The following is a 22,966-nucleotide window of genomic DNA, read 5'->3' as shown; positions in this document are numbered from 1 at the left end:
ACATGTAAACATATCTATAAACAATAGGGATTTTTCAGAAATCTTATTTTTCAAGAGCTGTATTTATCAGAACGTACAAATATTTTGAAAACATCTGGGTAATCCTTTAAAAATGTAAGTATACACATTCTAAAGAGACTCAATGAAGGAGTCATGCTTTATCAACTGACACTCCTTAAGTTCCAGGAACTAAAACATTTTAAAAGGGAGTTTTTTATAAACACTTCTTTAAGTAATTGGGAAAGCACCATGTTCATATACCCCACAATCACCAGATCCTTATTTTAGCACCAAAGCTAAAAATAAGCTCCAAAATAAAGATATTACTTCTAACGGTACAAAACAAATTATGTGTAGATTTTTTTTTCCTGGTTTTAACTTCAGTGTTGGCATAAATTAGCTTACCACTGGTCTTCAAAAGAATACAGTCTGCTTCACCACAAAGATGCCCAAATGGCAAATTTAGATATAGTTTTAGCCAAATTTTTAAAAAGGAAAAAAAGAAAAAGCATTTTAAACTTTGCTGTTGGGCTTCAGAAGTCTGTTTTAAGTATTCATTGTGTTCCTATGTTCTAAATACAGAATCTAAAGTTTTTTCCTTAGGACTAATTGCTTTAAAAAAAAAAAACCTGAAAAAGAATCAAATTCGGTTTTTCTGCTATCTCAACATAAGCTCTTCTCCCAAATTAAATATAGTATAATCAGAAAAAAAAAAAAACCTTTTACTTGTAATCATCAATATAATAGATTCAGGTAGGATTATCCATGGATAGTAAAACCAGTAGGTAAAAGGTTCTGAGGGAATAGAGTATTCATACAAAGTACCACCCTCAAATTAATTTATAATTATAATTGTTAATTATAAATGTCAATGCAACTTTCATATTTTAATAGTCAAGGAGATAGAAAACTGACTCAAAAAGAATTGTAAAATATCAATTTGATAATAAAGAAAAAAAGCCCCATTAATACAGTGAAAGGGTAAAGGGAAACTTCTCTGAAGGGTAAGAGTCAGCTTCGTATTGTGATTTACTAAGCCTCATAATCATCCATAAAAAGGAGATAATGATATCTACCTCTGAATATTGGGTGTTTTTTTTTTGTTTGTTTTTTTGGTATTTTTAGGGCTGCACTCACGGCACATGGAAGTTCCCAGGCTAGGGATTGACTCAGCTAAGGTGCCGGCCTACACCACAGCCACAGCCACACCAGATCTGAGACACATCTGCAACCTACATCACAGCTCATGGCAATGCTGGATCCTTAACCCATTGAGCAAGACCAGGGATCAAACCTTCGTCCTCAAGGATACTAGTCAGATTTGTTTCCACTGAGCCATGACGAGAACTCATGAATATTGTTTTTTTGAAACTTAGCATTTTTTGCCAATTTTATCTATAAAAATTTAAAGTGCTGATAAAATGCAATGAGAGCATAAGCAAAATACTTCATTTGTATGCTGTTGTTGGGAATGTGTATTGATATATTTTTGAAGGATAATACCAAGTTTTAAAACAGGCATATCTTTGATCATGTTTGTAAGAATATATATTAAATATAAGGATGTTCCTTCAACATGACTTGATATAGTGATTTAATGAAAGCTCATCAATCAGAAAAAAAGATTAAATAACTTGCGGTATAACAAAACTATGGAACACTCTGTACCAACTGTAAAGAAAGAGGTAGGTCACTCTATCTAAACATATTTATCTACTTGTCTGTCCATCCTGACATGGAAAAATGACCATGAATGAAAAAACTCAAGTTACAGAAACATGTAAAGAAAACCCATTTATTGGAAAAAATTAAAGGGCGTGTCTGTATGTATACACATACGTATACTTACAGATTTATTGATATGACATAGAATATGTCAAACTATTAACAATGGCTACACCCTAGAAGTGGGGGTGGGAGGCTACAGGAGGAATTTCCTACTTTATGTATTTCTGTATTTTTAAAATTTAGCTTGGAGTTCCCGCTGTGGCGCAGCAGAAATGAATCCGACTAAGAACCATGAGGTTTCAGCTTTGATCTCTGGCCTTGATCAGTGGGGTAAGGATCTGGCGTTGCCGTGAACTGTGGTTTAAGTCTCAGAAGTGGCTCAGATCTGGCATTGCTGTGGCCTGTGGTGAAGGCCGGCAGCTGAAGCTCGGATTAGACCCCTAGCCTGGGAACCTCCATGTGCTGCAGGTGTGGCCCTAAAAAGACAAAAGAAAAAAAAATTAGCTTTAGCGTCTTGTCTTTGTAATCTGTATGTGGCCACTGGTGGGATTTGTGTTCCTATCATCATTCTCAGGCGTATTTCTGCATAGGCTAGTTGTCATGTATAGTGCTAGGGACACAGAGCAGGCACACAAGAAATAGTTGTTCAGTTAATTCTGGACATTTTCACCGGGATGGGCCCAAAGCACCTTGACCTAGAAACTTGGTTACTTGTTCCAGGTAATTAATTACCTTCTCTAATAAATCTCTTCCTTTATAGTCCCTAGTTTCTCCAAATAAGAAATCTAGGAGTTGTCAGACTCAGAGCCTCTTTACCCAAAAGGCAATCAATCTCTAACTCACATTGATTTTATGCCCTAAAATTGCCACTGAATCCATGTCCTCTTTTCCATCTCCTCAGAATCTCTCACCAAGACTACTTTCAAAGCCTCCAGATTAGTCTCTTAGTCTCATCCACTGCTAATTCATCCACTATACTGGTTCCAAGAGTGACATTTCTAAAGTAAAATCTAATCATACATCCCTCTTATTTAAAACCTTCACCATTGAGAAAAATCTGAAGCCTGAAGTATGGTATTCAAGAGTCTTGATGATCTAGTGCTTATGAACCTTCTTTGTTTTTGGTGGGGGGGGGGGGCACTACATTGTGCAGGAGCGTGATGTGTGATCTCTGTTCCCAGACCAAGGACTGAATCCAGGCCACAGTGGTGAAAGTGCTGTGTCCTAACCACTAGACCACCATGGAAGTACTTCCTTGTGAACCTTCTTATTAGCTCACTTCTAATTAGTGCCCACTTCACACTTTATGTCCTAATGAGGAATGACTATGGAATTAACAACTTTATTCCCCAAACATATCATGTGGGTGTGCAATGCCGGCACTGATCTGCCACCCAACATCATAATCTGCCACCCAACATCATAATCTGCCAGGAAAACCTATGTATCCTGTAAAAGCCTCAAATATTTCATCCTCTAGGAGGGCTTCCCTCACCCCAAACTCCTCCCCAATAGCCATCCTTGCACGTACATTACACATAAACACACACATAACCTTCTTTATTAACTTTTTAAAGCCTTTCCTCGAAGGCCCTTGGTTACTCAAGCTCTGTGCCCACCCTAGCACCATATGCATGGCTTATTGAAGCTCTTCTGCAATCGTTATTAAACTGATTTTATTTTATTTTTTTATTCTTTATTTTTTGTCTTTTCCCATTTCTTGGGCCACTCCCGCGGCATATGGAGTTTCCCAGGCTAGAGGTCTAATTGGAGCTGTAGCCACCAGCCTACACCAGAGCCACAGCAACATGGGATCCGAGCCACGTCTGCAACCTACACCACAGCTCACAGCAATGCCAGATCCTTAACCCACTGAGCAAGGCCAGGGATCAAACCCACGACCTCATGGCTCCTAGTCGGATTCATTAATCACTGAGCCACGACGGGAACTCCTATTAAACTGATTTTAAATACACTGTAGTAAATAAAATGTGAAATCATAGGCTAAATTAGAATTTTTAAAATTCCTTGTTTGTGGGATTTTTTTGTTTTTTGATTTTTTTTTTTTTTTTTTTTGCTATTTTAGGGCCAAACCTGGGGCATATGGAGGTTCCCAGGCTAGGGGATGAATTGGAGCTGTAGCTACCAGCCTACACCAGAGCCACAGCAACGACAGGTCCGAGCTAAGTCTATGACCTACACCACAGCTCAGGGCAACACTGGATCCTTAACCCAATGAGCGAGGCCAGGGATCGAACTGGCATCTTCATGGATGATAGTCGGGTTCATTAACCACTGAGCCACAAAGGGAACTCCAAAATTCTGTGTTTTAATTCACTTCAACCATTAAAAAAATTTATCTTAAGTTACTTTAAAAAGAGAAAACTTGAGAGCTGTATTAAAAGCTATCTAGGAAATTTTTTCTCTAGAGAGCTGTTTTTTCCTCCTGTTTCCTCAGCTCTTTAGTTTGTACATGGGCAGTCTCAGACTCACCAGACTCTCCCTTAACTCTTCAGCTTTAGTCCTCACTGCTAAAAAGCAATTTATCTCTATATTATCCAATCCGAATTTCTGAGAGGGTTGTTTTGGTTTGGCACCAAGCCACCATGGCCTCTCTTCCTCTTAGCTAATTTATGGATCAGTTGCCCTATGCGCCATGCCAGAAGCTCAGAAGCTTCAGAACCAAAACCTCACATTTCCTCAGCTCAACTCCACCTATCATTTTTATTTCCTTAGAACCATTACTAAAGTATATCACTAAAATTATTTTGCAATACTCTTAAAAACAAGTCTTGCTAAGACTTGTTCACAGTGAGAAAAATTCTGTACACTTCGTCACTGAACCAGCTATACTTTCCAAATACCCAAGGAGTTCATCCCTTTTTATTTGTAGATGTGCACAAAAAGAATCCTCTGAATTGTCATAACTGCTCAGCAATAGTGGTTTAAAAAGCATTTTTACAAGCTTTTTGTAAAGTCTCTCTTATGTTTATAATGTAAAGAAATGAATAGTCCAGACATTTCCTTGTTAAATTCTATCCCATAATATCAAGTAACTTTATATAAGGATAGCACACACAATAGCAATCTACCACTAACCCACAAAACCTGTTTCTCCTCCTCCAAACTAACACCACTAGGTAATGATTGAAGGAAGGCAGGCCACTCATTGACAAGCTCTCGTGGTGAGGAAAGAGGAGTTCAGGCCAGGAGCAAGGCACTCTTAGGTGGTCTCCAATAAAATCAGATTCTCAGTGCTATTAATTTCCTGCTTAAAAACTAGAAATAAAAAAAGGCTAATTAAAATCTATTATATCTAGGGAGACATCACATTTGCACTACAAATAAATTTAACAGAATGAGAACACTGGACACATCACTGAAAGGAGAGGGCAATTTATGCACTAAAAAATTCTGGCTATTCTGATTTCAGTATTCACTGGAAAGCAATACTGTTAGAAGAGGATGAGGGGAAAACTCTCTGAGAATGGTCATTCAGACATTCTGGAGGAAAACAAACTTTTCCAAATGCAGAGTGTCCTTACATTTCTTGATAATGAGGGAAGAGTTCCTTATTTTAAAATCAGGCAGGTGTTCTAGTTAGCCAACCTGTTTATTAACTATCCTCATTGGTGACTCATTTAGTATCATCTGTAGTAATGAGAAGCTGACTGTAATATCGTAACCATCAGTTTAGACTACTGTTAATACACATATAATCTTAAAAGATCTAATTTCAGAGGCCAGAAATTGGTACAATTTAGAGAGTGCTGATGTTGTCTTTAAATGAAGCTTGAAAAGAAAGCACTATTAGAAAGCTTTCAGGGAGTTCCCGTCGTGGCGCAGTGGTTAACGAATCCGACTAGGAACCATGAGGTTTGGGTTTGATCCCTGCCCTTGCTCAGCGGGTTAACGATCCAGCGTTGCCGTGAGCTGTGGTGTAGGTCGCAGACATGGCTCGGATCCCGCGTTGCTGTGGCTCTGGCGTAAGCCGGTGGCTACAGCTCCGATTCAACCCCTAGCCTGGGAACCTCCATATGCCGCGGGAGCGGCCCAAGAAATAGCAACAACAACAACAAAAGACAAAAAAGACAAAAAAAAAAAAAAAAAAAAAGAAAGCTTTCACTGAATAAAAACACCACAGGACAAGGAGTTTGATTCATTACTTACCAAAATTCATTGCTTTGTAAAAACAAGCAAAATAATGTTAACTTGAATGTTTTGGAGACATTTTAGTCAAGCACTAAAGGGGTTATAGGTTCTTATTCTCTTTTTAAAAATAATTGGAACAATAAGCCAAAAAAATATGATACCTATATTCTGAGGTATAGCAGACTGATTTCTTTCTGATTTTTAAAGGAGAAGCTTAGAATGATTTTATTTTATTTTTCTTTGTAGGGCCACCCCCACGGTATATGGAGGTTCCCAGGCTAGGGGTCCAATTTGAGCTACAGTTACCAGCGTATGCCACAACCACAGTCACACCAGATCTGAGCCACGTCTGTGACCTACACCACAGCTCACAGCAACGCTGGATCCTTAACGCACTGAGCAAGGCCAGGGATCAAACCCGTAACCTCAGGTTCCTAGTTGGATTTTTTTCCACTGTGCCACGATGGAACTCCTACAATGACTTTAATAACTAAGCCTATTTACAATTGTCAAATAAAAATAGGAAAAAAGCATTAGTTTCTTCATGTTTCACAGTTGGAATCACTGAAAACTATCTAATAGTATTAAGTTAGGAAGTTTATATTATTTAAAGTCAGAAAGGTAAACCGGAGAACTAAAAATAATAATCACAAATCGAAAGGCATCAGGGGCAAGGAAGCAAAATACAGTGGGCGCCCAATTTCTCATCTTTCGGATACCATCTAAAGCTGATAAATCACAAAACAGTAGTATAACTTTTAAAGAAATAAGGGCAACCTCCAGAAGGACCAGAAATAAACTGTCAATAGTAGTTACTACTGGAAGTTGAGAGGACTGGATGGGGATCACTTTTTTTTTTTTTTAAATTTTTAGTTATTTTTATGGCTGCACCTGCGGCATATGGAAGCTCCTGGACTAGAGGTCATATCTGAGCTGCAGCTGCAGGCCTACAACACAGCAACACTTGATCTGAGCCTCATCTGTGACCTATGCTGCAGCTTGCAGCAATGCCGGATCATTAACCCACCGAGCGAGGTGAGGGTTTGAATCACATCTTCATGGATATGGTGTTGGGTCCTTAACCCAGTGAGTCACAATGGGAACTCCCAACACTTTTTATTTTATATATCTGCACAGTTGGCACTTTACTACCACGTGTGTATATGTGTTTTTTAAACTGTCAATAATTGGACATCATGAGAAAAAAGAAAATGTACTAAATTTTTTCATTTTCAATATTTCATTTTTCAATATTTCATTCTCTGTACCTAACAACTCACAGATTGTCAACTCTATAAAATGGAACACATTCTAAAGTGAAATAGCTCATTTGTCAAATCAAAGGTAAGGTAAAGAAAGCAAAGTTTTTCCCAAAGTACATATCTATTGTTTTATTTTTTTATTTTTTTTTATTTTTTTTATTTTTTTGTCTTTTGTTGTTGTTGTTGCTATTTCTTGGGCCGTTCCCGCAGCATATGGAGGTTCCCAGGCTAGGGGTTGAATCGGAGCTGTAGCCACCGGCCTACGCCAGAGCCACAGCAACTCGGGATCCGAGCCGCATCTGCAACCTACACCACAGCTCAAGGCAACGCCGGATCGTTAACCCACTGAGCAAGGGCAGGGACCGAACCCGAAACCTCATGGTTCCTAGTCGGATTCCTTAACCACTGCGCCACGACGAGAACTCCCATATCTATTGTTTTAAAATCAGGACCTCCTTGATCGATTTAAGCAAAAACTCTGTTACTGTCCAAAATAACTCCTCTAAACTACTCCTGAACACCATCAAGCTAATGAACAGAGAGGGGTCAGAGGCTTCAAGGTAGCAAACTAGTACATCCTTACATCAAATCAGTAAGACATTTAGGGGCTAATATTTCCTTTGAAATCAAAACAAGACAGACATTTTGGAAGTTTGCTATCTTCACTGATCCTCTCAGGAATGTAAAAGTATGCATTGCAGTTTCAAACCTCCTAATGCTTGAGTTTTTTAAAGTAATTTACTTCTGCTTGGACAAGCAGTAAGACAAGCCAAAGTGGTTTTTTGTTAACCCTTAGTTTCAAACTCTTATGCTCACACTAACATTTCACCTTTCTAAGGCACCCGAATATAATTATCTCAAAGAAATTTCAAACCACAACTACATAAAGGGAAGGGGACACTTTAGGTCACTGATTACGGAATATGATTTAATGCAACGATTTTAGGACTGGATTATTTCTGGGAACCACAGTAATTATAACTTAGGTAATAATAAGAGTAAACATCACAGATTTAAAAACTGTGCCTAGGCTCGTCCTCTTCTCACAGTATTTCACCGTATCGGACAGTTTTTGAAGCAACACTAACAAAGAAGTCTTCACAAATTTAAATTTACACATGTACATACAACTTAATCTTGGCAAGACAATAAATACCTAATGCATATCCCTGAAAACTCATCGAGTTTACTCAAACAATAGCTCCTATGTCTAACATACTGGCAGCCTAACCACAGTCCAGACACACTTCACGAACTCTTCTCTAAGATAGACAAACCTGACTTGGAGAACCAGAGGCTTTAGGCCTGCTGGTAGTCAAAAGGGTCAGCAAACGGAAGCAGTCCTGTCTTTTAAACCCAAAGTAAATTTAGTTAACTAAGGCATCACTCAGAACCAACTCTCAACCCCCCATACATCCAGACTTAAAGATGTAAAGATCTCGTAAATCTCTTGGAAGGCGAGTTTCTCGAACCCACTAGGTGGACCTAATCTACTTCAAGGCTCCTCCCTCGGATCCTACTCAGGACCCTCAGCCGCGTGATCCCGGGCGCCCGACACCACACCTTGGGGGTGCCCCAAGCCAGAGCCCCATGCTCCTCCCCGGACCACTTGGTCACCCATCTGGAGTCCCTAGAGTCGCCCGCTAAGACCAACCCTCCCACCAGATCTCCAGCCCCTTACCCGCCCCTCCTCCGGGCCAAGTCGAGCTGACCTTTCCCCTCCCCTCCCACTCTAACCCATACCCCAGGACACTCACCCGCGGTAGTAGGCTTTCACCCGAACCTGGTGAGAATGGTCCCCGCTGCCGCCGCCTGCGATCGGGTGAGACATGGTACTGCTGTCTCTCTGGGTCGGCATCTCCTTACTCCCCCGCCTCAACGCCAGAGGCCGAGGGTGCGGGGGGCGCGCCCGGCACCGTAGGGGACTCCGCAGCCCGAGCCTTCCCCGGAGCCGCAGCTGCCCGCTCGCCTACCTGTCCACCCCGCCCGCGGCGCGGACCCAAGGGTCGCCTCGCTGGGGCAGCCGGAACCGCGCGGCTCCTCCCACCGCCCGCGGCCGCCACTGACTCTACTGCCGCCCAGGCCCAGCACGCCTCCCGCCTCCGCCCCTCCCACCTCGCTTGCTCCAAAGGCCCACATTCCGGGGGAGAGCGGGTGTAACCATCCTATTCCAACTCAAGGAGCCTCAATGCCCGGCTGACCCATTTTTACGGGGACGGAAAGGGGAGAAAGGATGGAGGATGCTAAATATCACATCAAGTTCTTCAGCAGGGGGCCTTTCGTGGAAGCTGTGATTGAGAGAATGTCAAGACTTAAGTAACTACAATTCTGTAAAAAGCCCTTCCCCGCAAGGAAAATGGTAGGAGACAAATGCTGCGGCATCTCACCCCTGTTTCATCACTTGGTCGCGTCCGAGGTCAGCCGACTTGGGACTCGTAAGGTAATTGTCCTGCGGGTTTCTGGGATTTGGAGTCCCCATGGGATTCTGGGACTTGAGGTTCCTTACATGTAGAGGGCCCCGCCTTCTCGCTGACAGTCTGTCTGTCTTCAGCTTGTGTCCCTGGGACCCTCGTCGTGGAAATCCTGAATGCAGCTTGGGCATCTGAGGGCATTGGAAATGACTGGGCTTCATCACCATCTAGACCTTGTTCCCTGGTGAATGCTCCCTTCCAATTGCATAAATCATTTCAATTATCCAGTGCCCTTTTCGGAAAGAAGAATTTGATTACCTGATCAGCATAGACTCTTTCTTGCAAAGAATTTAATATATTTAACAAATGTAATAATGAATGCAATAAAGAAGGAAACTAAAATATAAGTATAATGGGAGTTCCCATCATGGCTCAGCAGTAATGAACACAACTAATATCCATGAGGATTTGGGTTCAACCCCTGGTCCTGCTCAGTGGGTGAAGGATCCAGGGTGTCCCCTGTGCTGTGGTATTGGTCACAGACGCTGCTGGGATCTGGCTTTGCTGTGGCTGTGGTGTAGGCCAGCAGCTGCAGCTCTGATTCCACCCCTAGCCTGGGACCTTCCATATGCCAAAAATAAGGCCCCCCCAAACCAAAGTGTATACACACACATATGTATATATATATGTGTATATATATATGATGGAAAACTGTCTTCTTGTTTTGCTGCCCCCCAAATGCCCTTGTGCATTGCCATTTACTAGGAACAGATGCACAATGAATACTTAGCCAATCAATCCAGTTAGCTATCTATCCATCAGCATTTTTTCTAACATCAACTATCTTCCATAGTGGCTATACCAATTTATTCCCATCCTAATTTCTTTTTTTTTATTATTTGTTGCTAGTGTATAGAAATACAATGATTTTGCATACATCTTCAATCCTACAAGCTTGCTGAACTCATTTATTAATTCTAACAGTGTTTTGGGTGGATTCCTTAGAATTCCCTATGTACAAGATTACATCATTTTCAAATACAGATTAATTTACAACTTCCTTTTCAATCTGCATGATTTCTTTCTTTTTCTTGCCTGATTGAATTAGCTAGAACCTCTAGTACTGTGTTGAATAAAGAGGCTATGTTAACATCCTTGTATTATTCTCAGTCTTATGTGGATATTTCAGTCTTTCACCATTAACTGTGATAATTGCTCTAGATTTTTTTGCAGATGCCCTTTATCAGGTTGAGGAAGTTCCGTTCTATTCCTAGTTTGTTGCCTGTTTTTATTACGAAGTATTTTGAGGTTTTTTTCAGTGATTTTTCTTTGTCTATGGAGATTATCATGTGATTTTGTGTTTTGTTCTATTAATGTGTTATGTGACATTAATTAATTTTTAGATGTAAGCCAACCTTGCATTCCTGGGGGAAATTCCTATGACATATAATCCTTTTTAATATGTTGCTAGATTCAATTTGCTAATATTTTGTTGAGGAATTTTGAATCTATACTCTCGAGCATAGTTTCCTTTAGTTCTTTAAACATATTTATAATAGCTGCTTTGAAGTGTGCGAACTCCAATGCATGTGTTCTCTTGCACAGTTTCTGTGTGTATGGGTCCTGTTGCCTGTTTCTTTGTATGCCTCATAATATTTTTTTGTTGCAAACTCTACATTTCCATTGTAGCAATTCTAAAGACTGATCTCACTTGGCTCCAGGGCTGGTGGTTGTTATTGTTTGCTTATTTATTTGTGAGTTGGCCAGAATAGATGAAGTCTATTTCCCCATTATGCAGTCTATAATGTCTCTCCTCAGAGGGTACAGCTTTGGCATGCACGTTATCACCCTGACTCCTTGTCCCTTCTCTGGGGAGTGATAGTGGGTTTTAATCAGGTTCTCTTTGACTGCCTCTTTCCCTCATCTCCCCATCAAGCTGGTTTGCCTAAATGGATATAGCTCCCAGCTGTAAGCCTCCACAGATTGACATCTGATTGCTCCTGTGTTTTTGACAATGCCGTGGGGCATAAAACTGTTCCATAGTCTGATTCAGTGGTCAATTTTTGTTTATAACTTTCACAGTTATGATTGTTTCATTGGGGAGAGTATACAAGGAGCTCCTTATGTTTCCATTCTGGAAGTGCTCTGACACTAATTTTTAAAGTCAATGTGATGCAATTAAAACAGATAAAGGGCGCAAACAGTTAAGCATATGGGATGATCAGGGTACAGATTATTTTTAGTAACAAAATACTGGAACCTATTGAGCCATCTCTATTTTTTTAAGGTAGATGTACATTTTATTATTTATTTATTTATTTATGGCTGTGCCCACGGCATGCAGATGTTCCCAGGCCAGGGACTGAACTCACGCCACAGCTACAGCCAGAGCCACAGCAGTGACAGGTTCTTAACTAGAGGAGCCATAAGGAAACTCCAAGCCATCTCTCTGGCGTTGCCATGAGTTGTGGTGTAGGTTGCAGACGAGGCTCCGATCTGGCATTGCTGTAGCTGTGGTGTAGGCCGGCAGCTATAGCTCTGATTAGACCCCTAGCCTGGGAACCTCTATATGCCTCGGGTGTGACCCTATAAAGACAAAAGCCAAAAAAAAAGGAACTTGGCATCACATTAATCATATCTTTAGGAAAATTTTGCTTCCTTTTTACTGATTGAGCTGCTCTAATTAGGAAATGTCTAATCATGTAGTCCCCGTCATGGCTCAGCCGTTAATGAGCCCGACTAGTATCCATGAGGACGTAGGTTCGATCCCTGGCCTCCCTCAGTGGCTTAAGGATCCAGCATTGCCGTGAGCTATGGTGTAGGTCACAGACATGGTTCAGGTCCTGTGTTGCTGTGGTTGTGGTGTAGGCTGGCAGCTACAGCTCCAGTTGGACCTCTAGCCTGGGAACTCCATATGCTGCGGGTGCAGCTCTGAAAATACAAAAAGAAAAAAAAAAAGGAAATGTCTAATCAGAATAGGTACATTTTTATATTAAATCTTTTTTTTTTTTTTTTTTTGATTTTTAGGGCCGCACCCGTGGCATATGGAGGTTACCAGACTAGGGGTCCAATGCGGAGCTATATCTGCTGGCCTACACCACAGCAATGCTAGATCTGAGCTGTGTCTGCTACCTACACCACAGCTCACAGCAATGCCGGATCCTTAACCCACTGAGCAAGGCCATGGATCGAACCCGAAACCTCATGGTTCCTAGTTGGATTTGTTTCTGCTGGGCCACAACGGGAACTCCTTTGTATTCAATCTTTTTTTTTTTTTTTCTTTGTATACAATCTTAATTAGCCTCACCAGTGTGTTCTGCAGCCAGGATCATAAGAAAATTTGTTTGCTGTGTTCTTTATGTCATCTAGTAAACCCTGTTGCTAGATCTTTGGTCCCTGTTTCTCTCTCTCTTTTTTTGGCCATGCCTATGGCATGCAGAAAGTCCTGGGTGAGGGTTCAAACCCACACCAGAGTAGTGACCAGAGCCACAGATGGCTATTTCTCAACTGAGAATCATATAATACAAAATGGGAAGCCAATGCATTTGAACAAGTCTGCCAGAGTATATTTTCTTTCTGTTGTACTTAAAATGGTGCTTACTAGTTCCTTCAACTTGGGTAAGCCTGCCTCCCTTAAACTACTACTTTTCAGTGATTTTACTAAGGATGTGATGATGTCATTAAAAGAGGAAAAAAGTATTTAAGCTGCTAGTCCTGTTCATTTGGATGGAATTTTCGACCTGTGAAAATAAATATTGGGCACTAGACTGAATTACACGTACTTTTGGCTCATTGCAATGATGTTAATAGGAAAAAAGATTAATGCTGAAATCCAGGAGTTCCCCAGTGGCTCGGCAGGTTAAGGATCCAGCATCATCATTGCTGTGGCTCTGGTCGCTGTTGTGGCACAGGTTCAGGAAACTTCTGCATGCCACAAGTGCAGCCAAAAATACATAAAGTTTAAATACACCAATTTAAGGTATTTAAAATACTTTTGGCCAACATTCTCACATTTTGTCATTACCTAGTGCTTGTCCCAACATGGAGCAAAGAAATAACCTGCTTGGAGAATAGCGAATGAGATAATAAACAGTAGACACAGGTCCTGTATGATCATGTCCTAATAGTATCACATTAATTATTTAACTTAACCCTCAAGAGCAGAAGTTATGACCCAGACTCTTGATTGGAGTCCTAACAGCTGTGCTTAGTGAGGGAGTTTAGTTTTCATTCTGTTAATTAACTTTACTGAGTTAGCGTAATAGCAAACAATACACCCATGATTCCCTCACCCTCTTCTTTCTCATATGCCCTCTCACTGCCCCCACTGACATCACCAGGTTTATCTGGGTACTCCCTTCACTCCAGCAACAAAACATACTTCCATTGCAGTTCCCTTCGCTCCCACACTGCAGATAATGACATATAGCAGATTGAGCCTTAATTGTAAAATGGGAAACTATGTGCCAGTAAGTGACAAAGAATAATTGTAATAGCTCCTGAGTGCTACCTTGTCTTCTTCAAAGACCAGTAGAACCCACTTGTGTCTGGCTTGACTGAAAAGCATAAAGTTGACTGGTAAAACGACAGGTTGAAAAAGCCTACATCAAGAGTTCCTACTATGACACAATGGGTTAAGGATCCAGCGTTGCCACAGTTGTGGCACAGGTTGCAGCCGTGGCTCAGGTTCAATCCCTGGTCCAGGAACATCCATATGCCATGGGTATAGCAGAAAAAGAAAAAAGAAAAAAAAAAAAAAAAAACCTCCATCAAAACATAGAACCCTTGGAATTCCCTGGTGGCCTTACGGTTAAGGAAATGGCATTGTCACTGTGTGGCTTGGATCACTGCTGTGGTGCAGGTTCAGTTCCTCGCTTGAGAACTTCTGCATGCTGTATATGCTGCCAAATCAAACAAGCAAACAAAAAAACCAACAGCAATCAACCATTAACTATAAGCTTATAAGCTACCCTCCAATTTGAAAAGGCAAACCTATTCTTGAGGATGGCATATCCAGTTGAAAATGTAAACCTTATCTAATAAATTCCCCCCACTCCAGCAGCTCACCCACCCCAGCAGCAGCCTCTGGATTAAACTCCTGTCCCCCCAAAGGTTACCAACCCCTCTCCCCTCTCCCAGAGGGATAGCTCATTTTCTCTACCACCTCTACCTACTTCCGCCAGGACTCAAATCTTTCAGTATTGAATTTCTGCTGACCTTAAATTAAACCATATCCTATTTTGAGCCACAAAGAAATCAAGGGAAAAAGCAGAGCTCATAGTCCTTAATGATTTCTGGAGGCTTAATCACATGTACAATGTCAAGGGGAACAGCTCTCCAGAGATAAAGCTGCCTGTTAGTTCACCTGCACACTGTGCTTATCACCCTGCAGCTTAGGCATGAGATATTTTACTGAATTTGTGTGGCTTCCAATTCTGGATAATGACAAATTATGAATCAGCCTATAGTTAAATCAGTAAGGGCTCCAGACAGACTTTCAGAGCAAAGCTACCATCTTCATTACGTGCCTCAAGAGCAGGAATCTTACCTTCTGAGGTTGGTTTTTGGTTTTCATTTTTTTATTTTTTGCTCTTAGAAAATTGTTGGTATTTGACAAATATTAAGTTAATTTATTCTTGAAATAATTTTATATTGGTTTATGTCCCCTTGAATACTAAAATTAATCTCAGTGTGATAGTAAGGAAGCTGACAACACCAAGCAAGAAAAGCAAGTCTTAATTTTTTGTTTGTCTTGTTAAAGCTGTGACCTGAAAAGTCAGTTCAACTTGCTGAGCAATCTGTTTACTTAAGTGAAACATAATTCTGAGAAAGTGACTCTCCTTTTATCTAACAAGGAGTCTTTTTCTTTTTTGTTTTTTTTTTTTGGTTTTTTTGTTTTGTTTTGTTTTGTTTTTTGCTTTTTAGGGCCTCACACCTAGCATATGGAGGTTCCCAGGCTAGGAGTCCAATTGGAACTGCAGGTGCCAGCCTACGCCACAGCCACAGCAACGCCAGACCCAAGCCAAGTCTGCAACCTACACCACACCTCATGGCAACCCCAGATCTTTAATCCACTGAGCAAGGCCAGGGATGGAAAGCACAACCTCATGGTCCCTAGTCAGGTTCATTTCCGCTGCACCACGACGGGAACTCCAAACTAACATGGAGTCTTCCAACTAGAATCACAGGATAGTAGAATTTACAAGCTTGACATTACTTTGATTCCTCTGTGTCAATCTTCTCCAGCTTTGATAAGCGTGCAAATTAGGTGGGGATTTTCTTAAAATGCAGATTCTGACTTAAAATGTCTGATGTTGCTGGTTTCCGATAACAGTTTGAAGAGCAAAAATCTAGGCTTTGAAGTTCCGGTTGTGGCTCAGTGGAAATGAACCCAAATAATACCTATGAGGATATGGGTTCAATCCCTGGCCCTGCTCTGTGGGTTAAGGATCTGGCATTGCTGTGGCTGGGGTATAGACCTGTATCCATAGCTCCAATTCAACCCCTGGCCTGGGATTTTCCTTATGCCGCACCTTCGGTCCTTCAAAAAACAACAACAACAACAACAACAACAAGGCCTCATTTTACAAATGAAGCCCAAAGAACTAAAGTGACAATGACTTTATCATTTTTCCAATGTTTTCCATTCTTTAGCATAATTTTAAAATATCGTCGAAGTCCCTGTCATGGCTCCAGCAGTTAATGAGCCTGACTGGTATCCATGAGGACGTGGGTTCGATCCCTGGCCTCCCTCAGTGGGTTAAGGATCCGGCGTTACGATGAGCTGTGGTGTAGGTCACAGATGCAGCTCTGATCTGGCATTGCTGTGACTGTGGCTGTGGTGTAGGCCGGTGGCTACAGTTCCGATTAGACCCCTAGCCTGGGAACCTCCATATGCCACGGGTGCGGCCCTAGAAATCACAAAAAGACAATAAATAAATAAATAAATAAATAAATAAATAAATAAATAATGAATTTAGGAATCTGAAAAACAATATATACATATATGTGTGTGTGTGTGTAACTAAATCATTTTGCTGTACACCTGAAACTAACACAACCTTGTAAACCAACTATACTTAAACAAAAATTTAAAATAAAATGCCATAAATTTGAAACAAGAACTGGATTTCTGGCAGATGAGGGGAAAAAACTTAACTTCACAAAATTCTTAGTTGGTTTTTGTTTGTTTTCCATGATCTAACCACCAGCTAAAATGCTGTCTAGATACTAGAGAATCATTTTAATCTACACATAACTTGTCATCGCAATCAATTCACAGGCTCACTGCATTCCCATAGGTACCTGGCAGTGCACTGAGTATCAGGTCATGACACACTCATCACTCATTCTTCCATTCAGCCATCTTTTTTTTTTTTTTTTTTTGGTCTTTTTGACATTTCTTGAGCCGCTCCCGTGGTATATGGAGGTTCCCAGGCTAGGGGTCAAATCGGAGCTGTAGCCACCAGCCTATGCCAGAGCCACAGCAATGCGGGATCCAAGCTGTGTCTGCGACCTACACCACAGCTCACAGCTGGATCCTTAACCCACTGAGCGAGGCCAGGGGTCGAACCCGCAACCTCATGGTTCCTAATCAGATTCATTAACCACTGAGCCATGACAGGAACTCCATTGTTTTTTTTTTTCTTTCTCTCTCTCTTTTTCTTTCTTTCTTTCTTTCTTCTTTTTTTTTTTTTTTTTTTTTTTTTTTTTTTTGTCTTTTGTCTGTTTAGGGCCAGACCCATGGCAAATGGAGGTTTCCACGCTCCGGGTCCAGTCGGAGCTGAAGTTGCCGGCGCACACCACAGCCACAGCAACTTGGGATCTGAACCCAAGTTGAACCGCGTCTGCGATCTACACCAACAGCTCAGGGCAATGCTGAATCCTTAACCCACTGAGCAAGGCCAGGTATGGAATCTGCTCCTCATGAATGCCAGTCAGGTTCGTTAACCCCTGAGCCACGACAGGAACTCCTCAGCCACCTTTTCTATTTTACCCCAGTTAAATAGTTTCAAAGATTCTGATTATGTTCTGCAAGGCATTGTTCAATGTGAAGCTTGTTTATTCCATCGCCTTCCTCCACCTCACAACTAAAGAACAATCCTGAGATAAGACAATCAGGGAGTTCCTGTTGTAGTTCAGCAGGTTAAGGACGTTGTCTTTGTGAGAATGCGGGTTCAATCCGTGGCCCCCCTCAGTCAGTTAAGGCTCCAGTGTTGCCCCAAGCTGTGGTGTAGGTCCCACATGTAGATGGAATCCAAATCCGGTGTCACTGTGGCTGTGGCATAGGCCTCGGCTGCAGCTCTGATTCAACCCCTGGCCTAGGAACTTCCATATGACACAGATGTGCCCATTAAAAAAAAAAAGAGAGAGAGAGAGAGAATCAGGATCTTTCTCTCTACTATCTGACTCAGTAATTTAAAAACTATAACTCAATTCCCTTGAGTATTAGTTTAATGTACTGGGTTCTCAGAGGAATTCTTCCAGTCTTTTTATCCTTTTAATGGAATTTTAAAACTTTTAATAGTAATATTAAGAAATATTTAAATATATACATGTACTAATTATTAGGTCTCTGCAGTCTCCACCCCTCTTGGAAAGCAGAGTCACTAGAAAATGTCAAAAGGAAAGAAGGTGCTTCTCCCTTTGAGCCTCTCACCCTGAACCTCTTACAGTAATATACCTTATCTATGAAACAGGGAGAAACAAAAGGAAACTTAAGCCTAATAGCTTCTTATTTTAAAAATGGATTGTAGAAAAATGCAATTAATATCAGCTGCATGTCCACTAGGTACTAGGCCCTCTGTTTCATAAATAAACTATAAAATCTAACTTTTGCCCCTGAGTCTAGTTGGGATTGTCTACTTAGGAAGCCCTCACATAAACCAGTTGCAAATAGCAATTTGGGACTATATAAAAATGCGAAGCAATAGGACAGAACAAAACAAATTGCTAGTTTTGTGGAAGAGTAAGCAAGAATTATGGAAATGTGGAGAAAGGAGTAATTATGTCCACCTAGGGTGGAAAAAAATTTTTTTCAATCTCTTCTGAGATAGCAGTTATCTCAGAAGATAAGTGTGGTATGAAACAGAAGCTGTTGTCTTTCATCTGGAGGGAACCTTATCAAGGCCTAACTGAAAAAATGCTTTATCAAGGACTAACTGAAAAAAAAACCTTTGTTAACTTGTAAAGTCATATTGCAATTTCAAAGAGACCGGGATCCTCTGGTAAATTAATATGAGATCGGCCACAAGCTGCTATTCAACCTTTAAGATTTGCTTTTCCTTACTGGAAAATGAGGGAGTTCATGATCTCCAAGATCCATTCCAGTCTAGGACTATAAGATTCTGGGACCCCATGGAAACTTCTGGTTTGAAAAATTTGGAGTTCCCCTCGTGGCGCAGTGAAAGTAAATCCGATTAGTAACCATGAGTTTGAGGGTTCGATCCCTGGCCTCACTCCGTGGGTTAAGGATCTGGTGTTGCCATGAGCTGTGGTGTAGGTTGAAGAAGTGGCTTGGATCCCGTGTTGCTTGTGGCTGTGGTGTAGGCCAGCAGCTACAGCTCCAACTGGACCCCTCGCCTGGGAACCTCCATATGCTGCAGGTGCAGCCCTAAAAGAGACCAAAAAAAAAAAAAAAAAAAAAAATAAAAAGAAAAATTTACCAAACAGTGAGCTTCATGTATTAACCTTCTCAAGCACCTAGCAAAGTCTATGGCACTTGGTAATTGTAGATTGACACTGGGATTTTTAAATCAGCTTTTCATTAACTGAGGGTTTACTATGTGGTAGTCCCATACTAGACATGGAGGTAGGGATACAAAAAAATCTTGCTTTCAAGGAGCTCACACTAGCAGATATGTGTTAACATTTATCAAAGACACATATTAATGGAGTTCCCTGGTGGCTCAGCAGGTTAAGGACTCAGTGTTGTCACTGCTGTGCCGTGGGTCAAAGATGTGGCCCAGGTTGATCCTTGGCCCAGGAACTTTTGCATGCTGCAGGTGCAGCCAATAAGAATAATAACAACAACAACACACATTAAGGGCCAAAATAATTCAGTGGGGGAAATAATAGTGGGATTTGGGGGGTGGGACGTAAGGGGTCTTTGTTTTAGCAAATGCTGCTAAAACAATTGAGTATCCATACACAAGAGAATGAAGTTGGACTTCTACCTAAACCATTTATAAAAAATAGCTCAAAATGGATCAAAGATTTAAATATAAGACTTTTCTTCTAAAGTTCTAAACATAGTAGTAAATCTTTGTGACCTTAGGTTAGGCAATGGATCCTGAGATCACCACCAAAAGCACAAATAACAAAAGAAAAAGATAAATTGAATTTCATTAAAATTAAAAAATGCTGGTATTTCAAAGGATAGCATCAAGAAAGTGAAAAAGTCTTCCCACAGAATGGGAGAAAACATTTCAATCCTATGTCTGATAAGGCACTAGTATTCAGATATTTAAGTAACTCATAATTAAAAAGACAAATAACTCCATTTCTTTTTGTGGGCAAAGAATTTGAATAGACATTTCTCCACAAATGTGCAAACATACAAATAGCCATCATATCATGAGAAATATTCATTTTTAGTCATTACAGAAATGCAGCTCAACCACTTCATGCCTATTCGGTTGACTACAATCAAAAGACAGGTGATAACAAGTGTTGGCAAAGACGTGCAGAAATTGGAACCCTCGGAGTTCCCGTCGTGGCGCAGTGGTTAACGAATCCGACTAGGAACCATGAGGTTGCGGGTTCGGTCCCTGCCCTTGCTCAGTGGGTTAACGATCTGGCGTTGCCGTGAGCTGTGGTGTAGGTCGCAGACGCGGCTCGGATCCTGTGTTGCTGTGGCTCTGGTGTAGGCTGGTGGCTACAGTTCCGATTAGACCCCTAGCCTGGGAACCTCCATATGCCGCGGGAGCAGCCCAAGAAATGGCAAAAAGAAAAAAAAGACCAAAAAAAAAAAAAAAGAAAAAAAAAAAAAGAAATTGGAACCCTCATACACTGCAGGTGACAACACAAAGAGGTACAGCTACTTTGGAAAGCAAGCTTGATGATTTCTCAAGATGTTAAACATAGTCACTATATGACCCAGCAATTCCTCTTAGTTATATAAGCAAGAGAATTAAAAACATATGTCTGCACAAAAACTAGCACATAAATATTCCTATAAGCATTATTAATAGTAGCTAAAAAATGAAATCAAACCAAATTTCCATTAATTGAAGAGCAGATAAAATGTGGTGTATCCACAAAATGAAATCATATTCATCTATAAAAAGGAATGAAGTGCTGAAACACATTACAATGTAGATAAACCTTGAAAACGTAAAGTTAAGCAAAAGTTGTTCAGCTGTGGCTCAGCAGTAACGAACCCTGCTAATATCCATGAGGACGCAGGTTCAATCCCTGGCCTTGCTCAGTGGGTTAAGGATCCTTTGTTGCCATGAGCTGTGGTGTAGGTCACAGGCAGCTTGGATCTAGGCTTGGATCTAGCATTGCTGTGGCTGTGGCATAAGCCAGAGGCTACAGCTCTGATTTGACCCCTAGCCTAGGAACTTCCATATGCCACAGGTGAGGCCCTAAAAGCATAAAAATAAACACACAAACAAATAAAGTTAAGCAAAAGAAGCCAGACACAAAAGGCTACATATTGTGTGATTCTAGTTATATCACATTTTCAGAATAGACAAATTTATAGAGACAGAAAGCAGATTAGTGGTTGCCAGGGGTTGCAGGAAAGGGTACATGAGAAATGATTGTTTAATGGTTTTAGAGTTTCTTCCAGGATGATAAAAAACGTTCTGGAATTAGATAGTAGGGATTATTACACAATGCTGTGAATATATATTGAGTTATATACTTTAAACAAATGAATTTTATTTTATGTGAATTATATCTCAGTTAAAAATAAACACCTGGGGGAGTTCCCATTGTGGCTCAGCAGAAACAAATCTGACTAGTGTCCATGAGGATGCAGGTTCCATCTCTGGCCTTGTTCAGTGTGTTGCTATGAGCTGTGAGCTGTGGTGTAGGCCAGCGGTTATAGTTCTGATTCGACCCTTAGGCTGGGAACTTCCATATGCCGTGGGTGCGGCCCCAAAAAGGCAAAACAAAAAACAAAACAACAACAACAACAGCAAAAATCCACCTTTTTTTTTTTTTTTAAATGTCTGTAAATACTGTTAGAGCGGTATAAACAGAATGAATAATATGGTAGAACTAACTCCATCTGGGAGAGGCTGTGAAGCTCAAAGGAAGAAAATATTGAGCAGAACATTTTGAGAAGAATAATGTCAGGTAACGACAGTGGTAGGTGGAGAGAGCCAGCAGACGGAAGAAGCCAGAATATCTATTTTCCAGCTGGACTTCAATGCCAAAGCAAATCCTGCCACTTGCTAGCTGTGTGACCTTGTACAGGTTACTTAATCCCACTAACATGAGTATCCTCATCAGCAGAATGGAGGACAGTAACACCTATTTCATGGGTTTGCTGTGAAAATTATATAGGATACTGTACATAGAGCACTTAGTAAGGACAATTAGCCCTCTGTATCCATGAGTTCTGCACCCATAGATTCAACCAACTGTGGAGCAAAAATATCAGGAAAAAAAAAAAAAATCCAGAAAATTTCAAAAAGCAAAACTTGAGTTTGTCATGCTCTGGCAACTATTTCATAGCATGAACACTGTATTTGCAACTATTTACATAGCATTTTCATTGTACTAGGTGTTATAAGTAATCCAGAGATGATTAAAGTATACATAAGGATGTACATAGGTTATCTGCAAATTCATTTTACAGAAGAGAAGTCAGAATCCATGAATTTTGGTATCTGAGGGGGTCTTGGAACCAATGCCCTGTGATGCCAAGGGACAACTGTATTCAGCAAGTGTAGCCTTCTCTTTCTTCTCTCAACCTCTCGTTATTGTTAAGGTTTAATGTTGAGTGTAAAGGCGGGGCAGTGAAAAGGCCTAGTTTGTGTCTGACTGGCAAGAAATTTAATGAGGCTTAAGTATAAAGTCATTTGGAAGTGGAACAAAGTGTTTTAGAGTCGGAAAATAAAGGCTCTGTGTGTCAAGGAAGGACCTTTGGATTTGTCCTATGATATAGTTCTAAATCACCTGAAACTTTAGGGAGAAGAGGAATGTAAGGACATTTGTTCTTCAAGTGAGAGCAGAGGAAACAAGAACTTTAGTTCTAGGACCTCAGGAGAGGACACAGATTCTTAACTTCATTAAGGAAAACCAATGCCTACCTCTTAGAAGCACTTGATGTGGCCTAGTTGTTGGTAATGAATTGCTAATAATTATTTGATGACAGGTTTTCTCTATTTGAATTACTTGCTCCAGCAAGCATTCTGATAAAACCAGACCTTAGATGATTCCAGCAAAAGAAGGTGCTTG

General features: G+C 40.8%; 1 protein-coding gene across 3 annotated transcripts in view; it reads right to left on the bottom strand.

The window, feature by feature from the left end:
• The window catches only part of PRKCI (protein kinase C iota), an 84,812-nt gene extending 75,566 nt beyond the window's left edge, over positions 1 to 9,246 (bottom strand). For all 3 annotated transcript variants that reach the window (XR_014824300.1, XM_021069795.2, XM_084990243.1), the window contains exon 1: positions 8,900 to 9,246. Coding sequence is in view for 2 of the 3 variants with exons in the window: in XM_021069795.2 (XP_020925454.1) it covers positions 8,900 to 9,000 (101 nt within the window). In the remaining variant the exon portion in view is untranslated. The remainder of the gene's footprint in view (positions 1 to 8,899) is intronic.
• Positions 9,247 to 22,966: the final 13,720 nt, after the last annotated feature.

The sequence above is a fragment of the Sus scrofa genome, chromosome 13 (assembly GCF_054392235.1).
Source record: "Sus scrofa isolate SSC_HxYL_T2T_F1_AM1 chromosome 13, Sscrofa_HxYL_maternal_Yorkshire_Landrace_v2.0, whole genome shotgun sequence".
In the NCBI taxonomy this organism is placed as follows: domain Eukaryota; kingdom Metazoa; phylum Chordata; class Mammalia; order Artiodactyla; family Suidae; genus Sus; species Sus scrofa.
The sequence above is the reverse complement of the archived record's forward strand: the minus strand, read 5'-3'. Positions and strand labels throughout refer to the sequence as shown.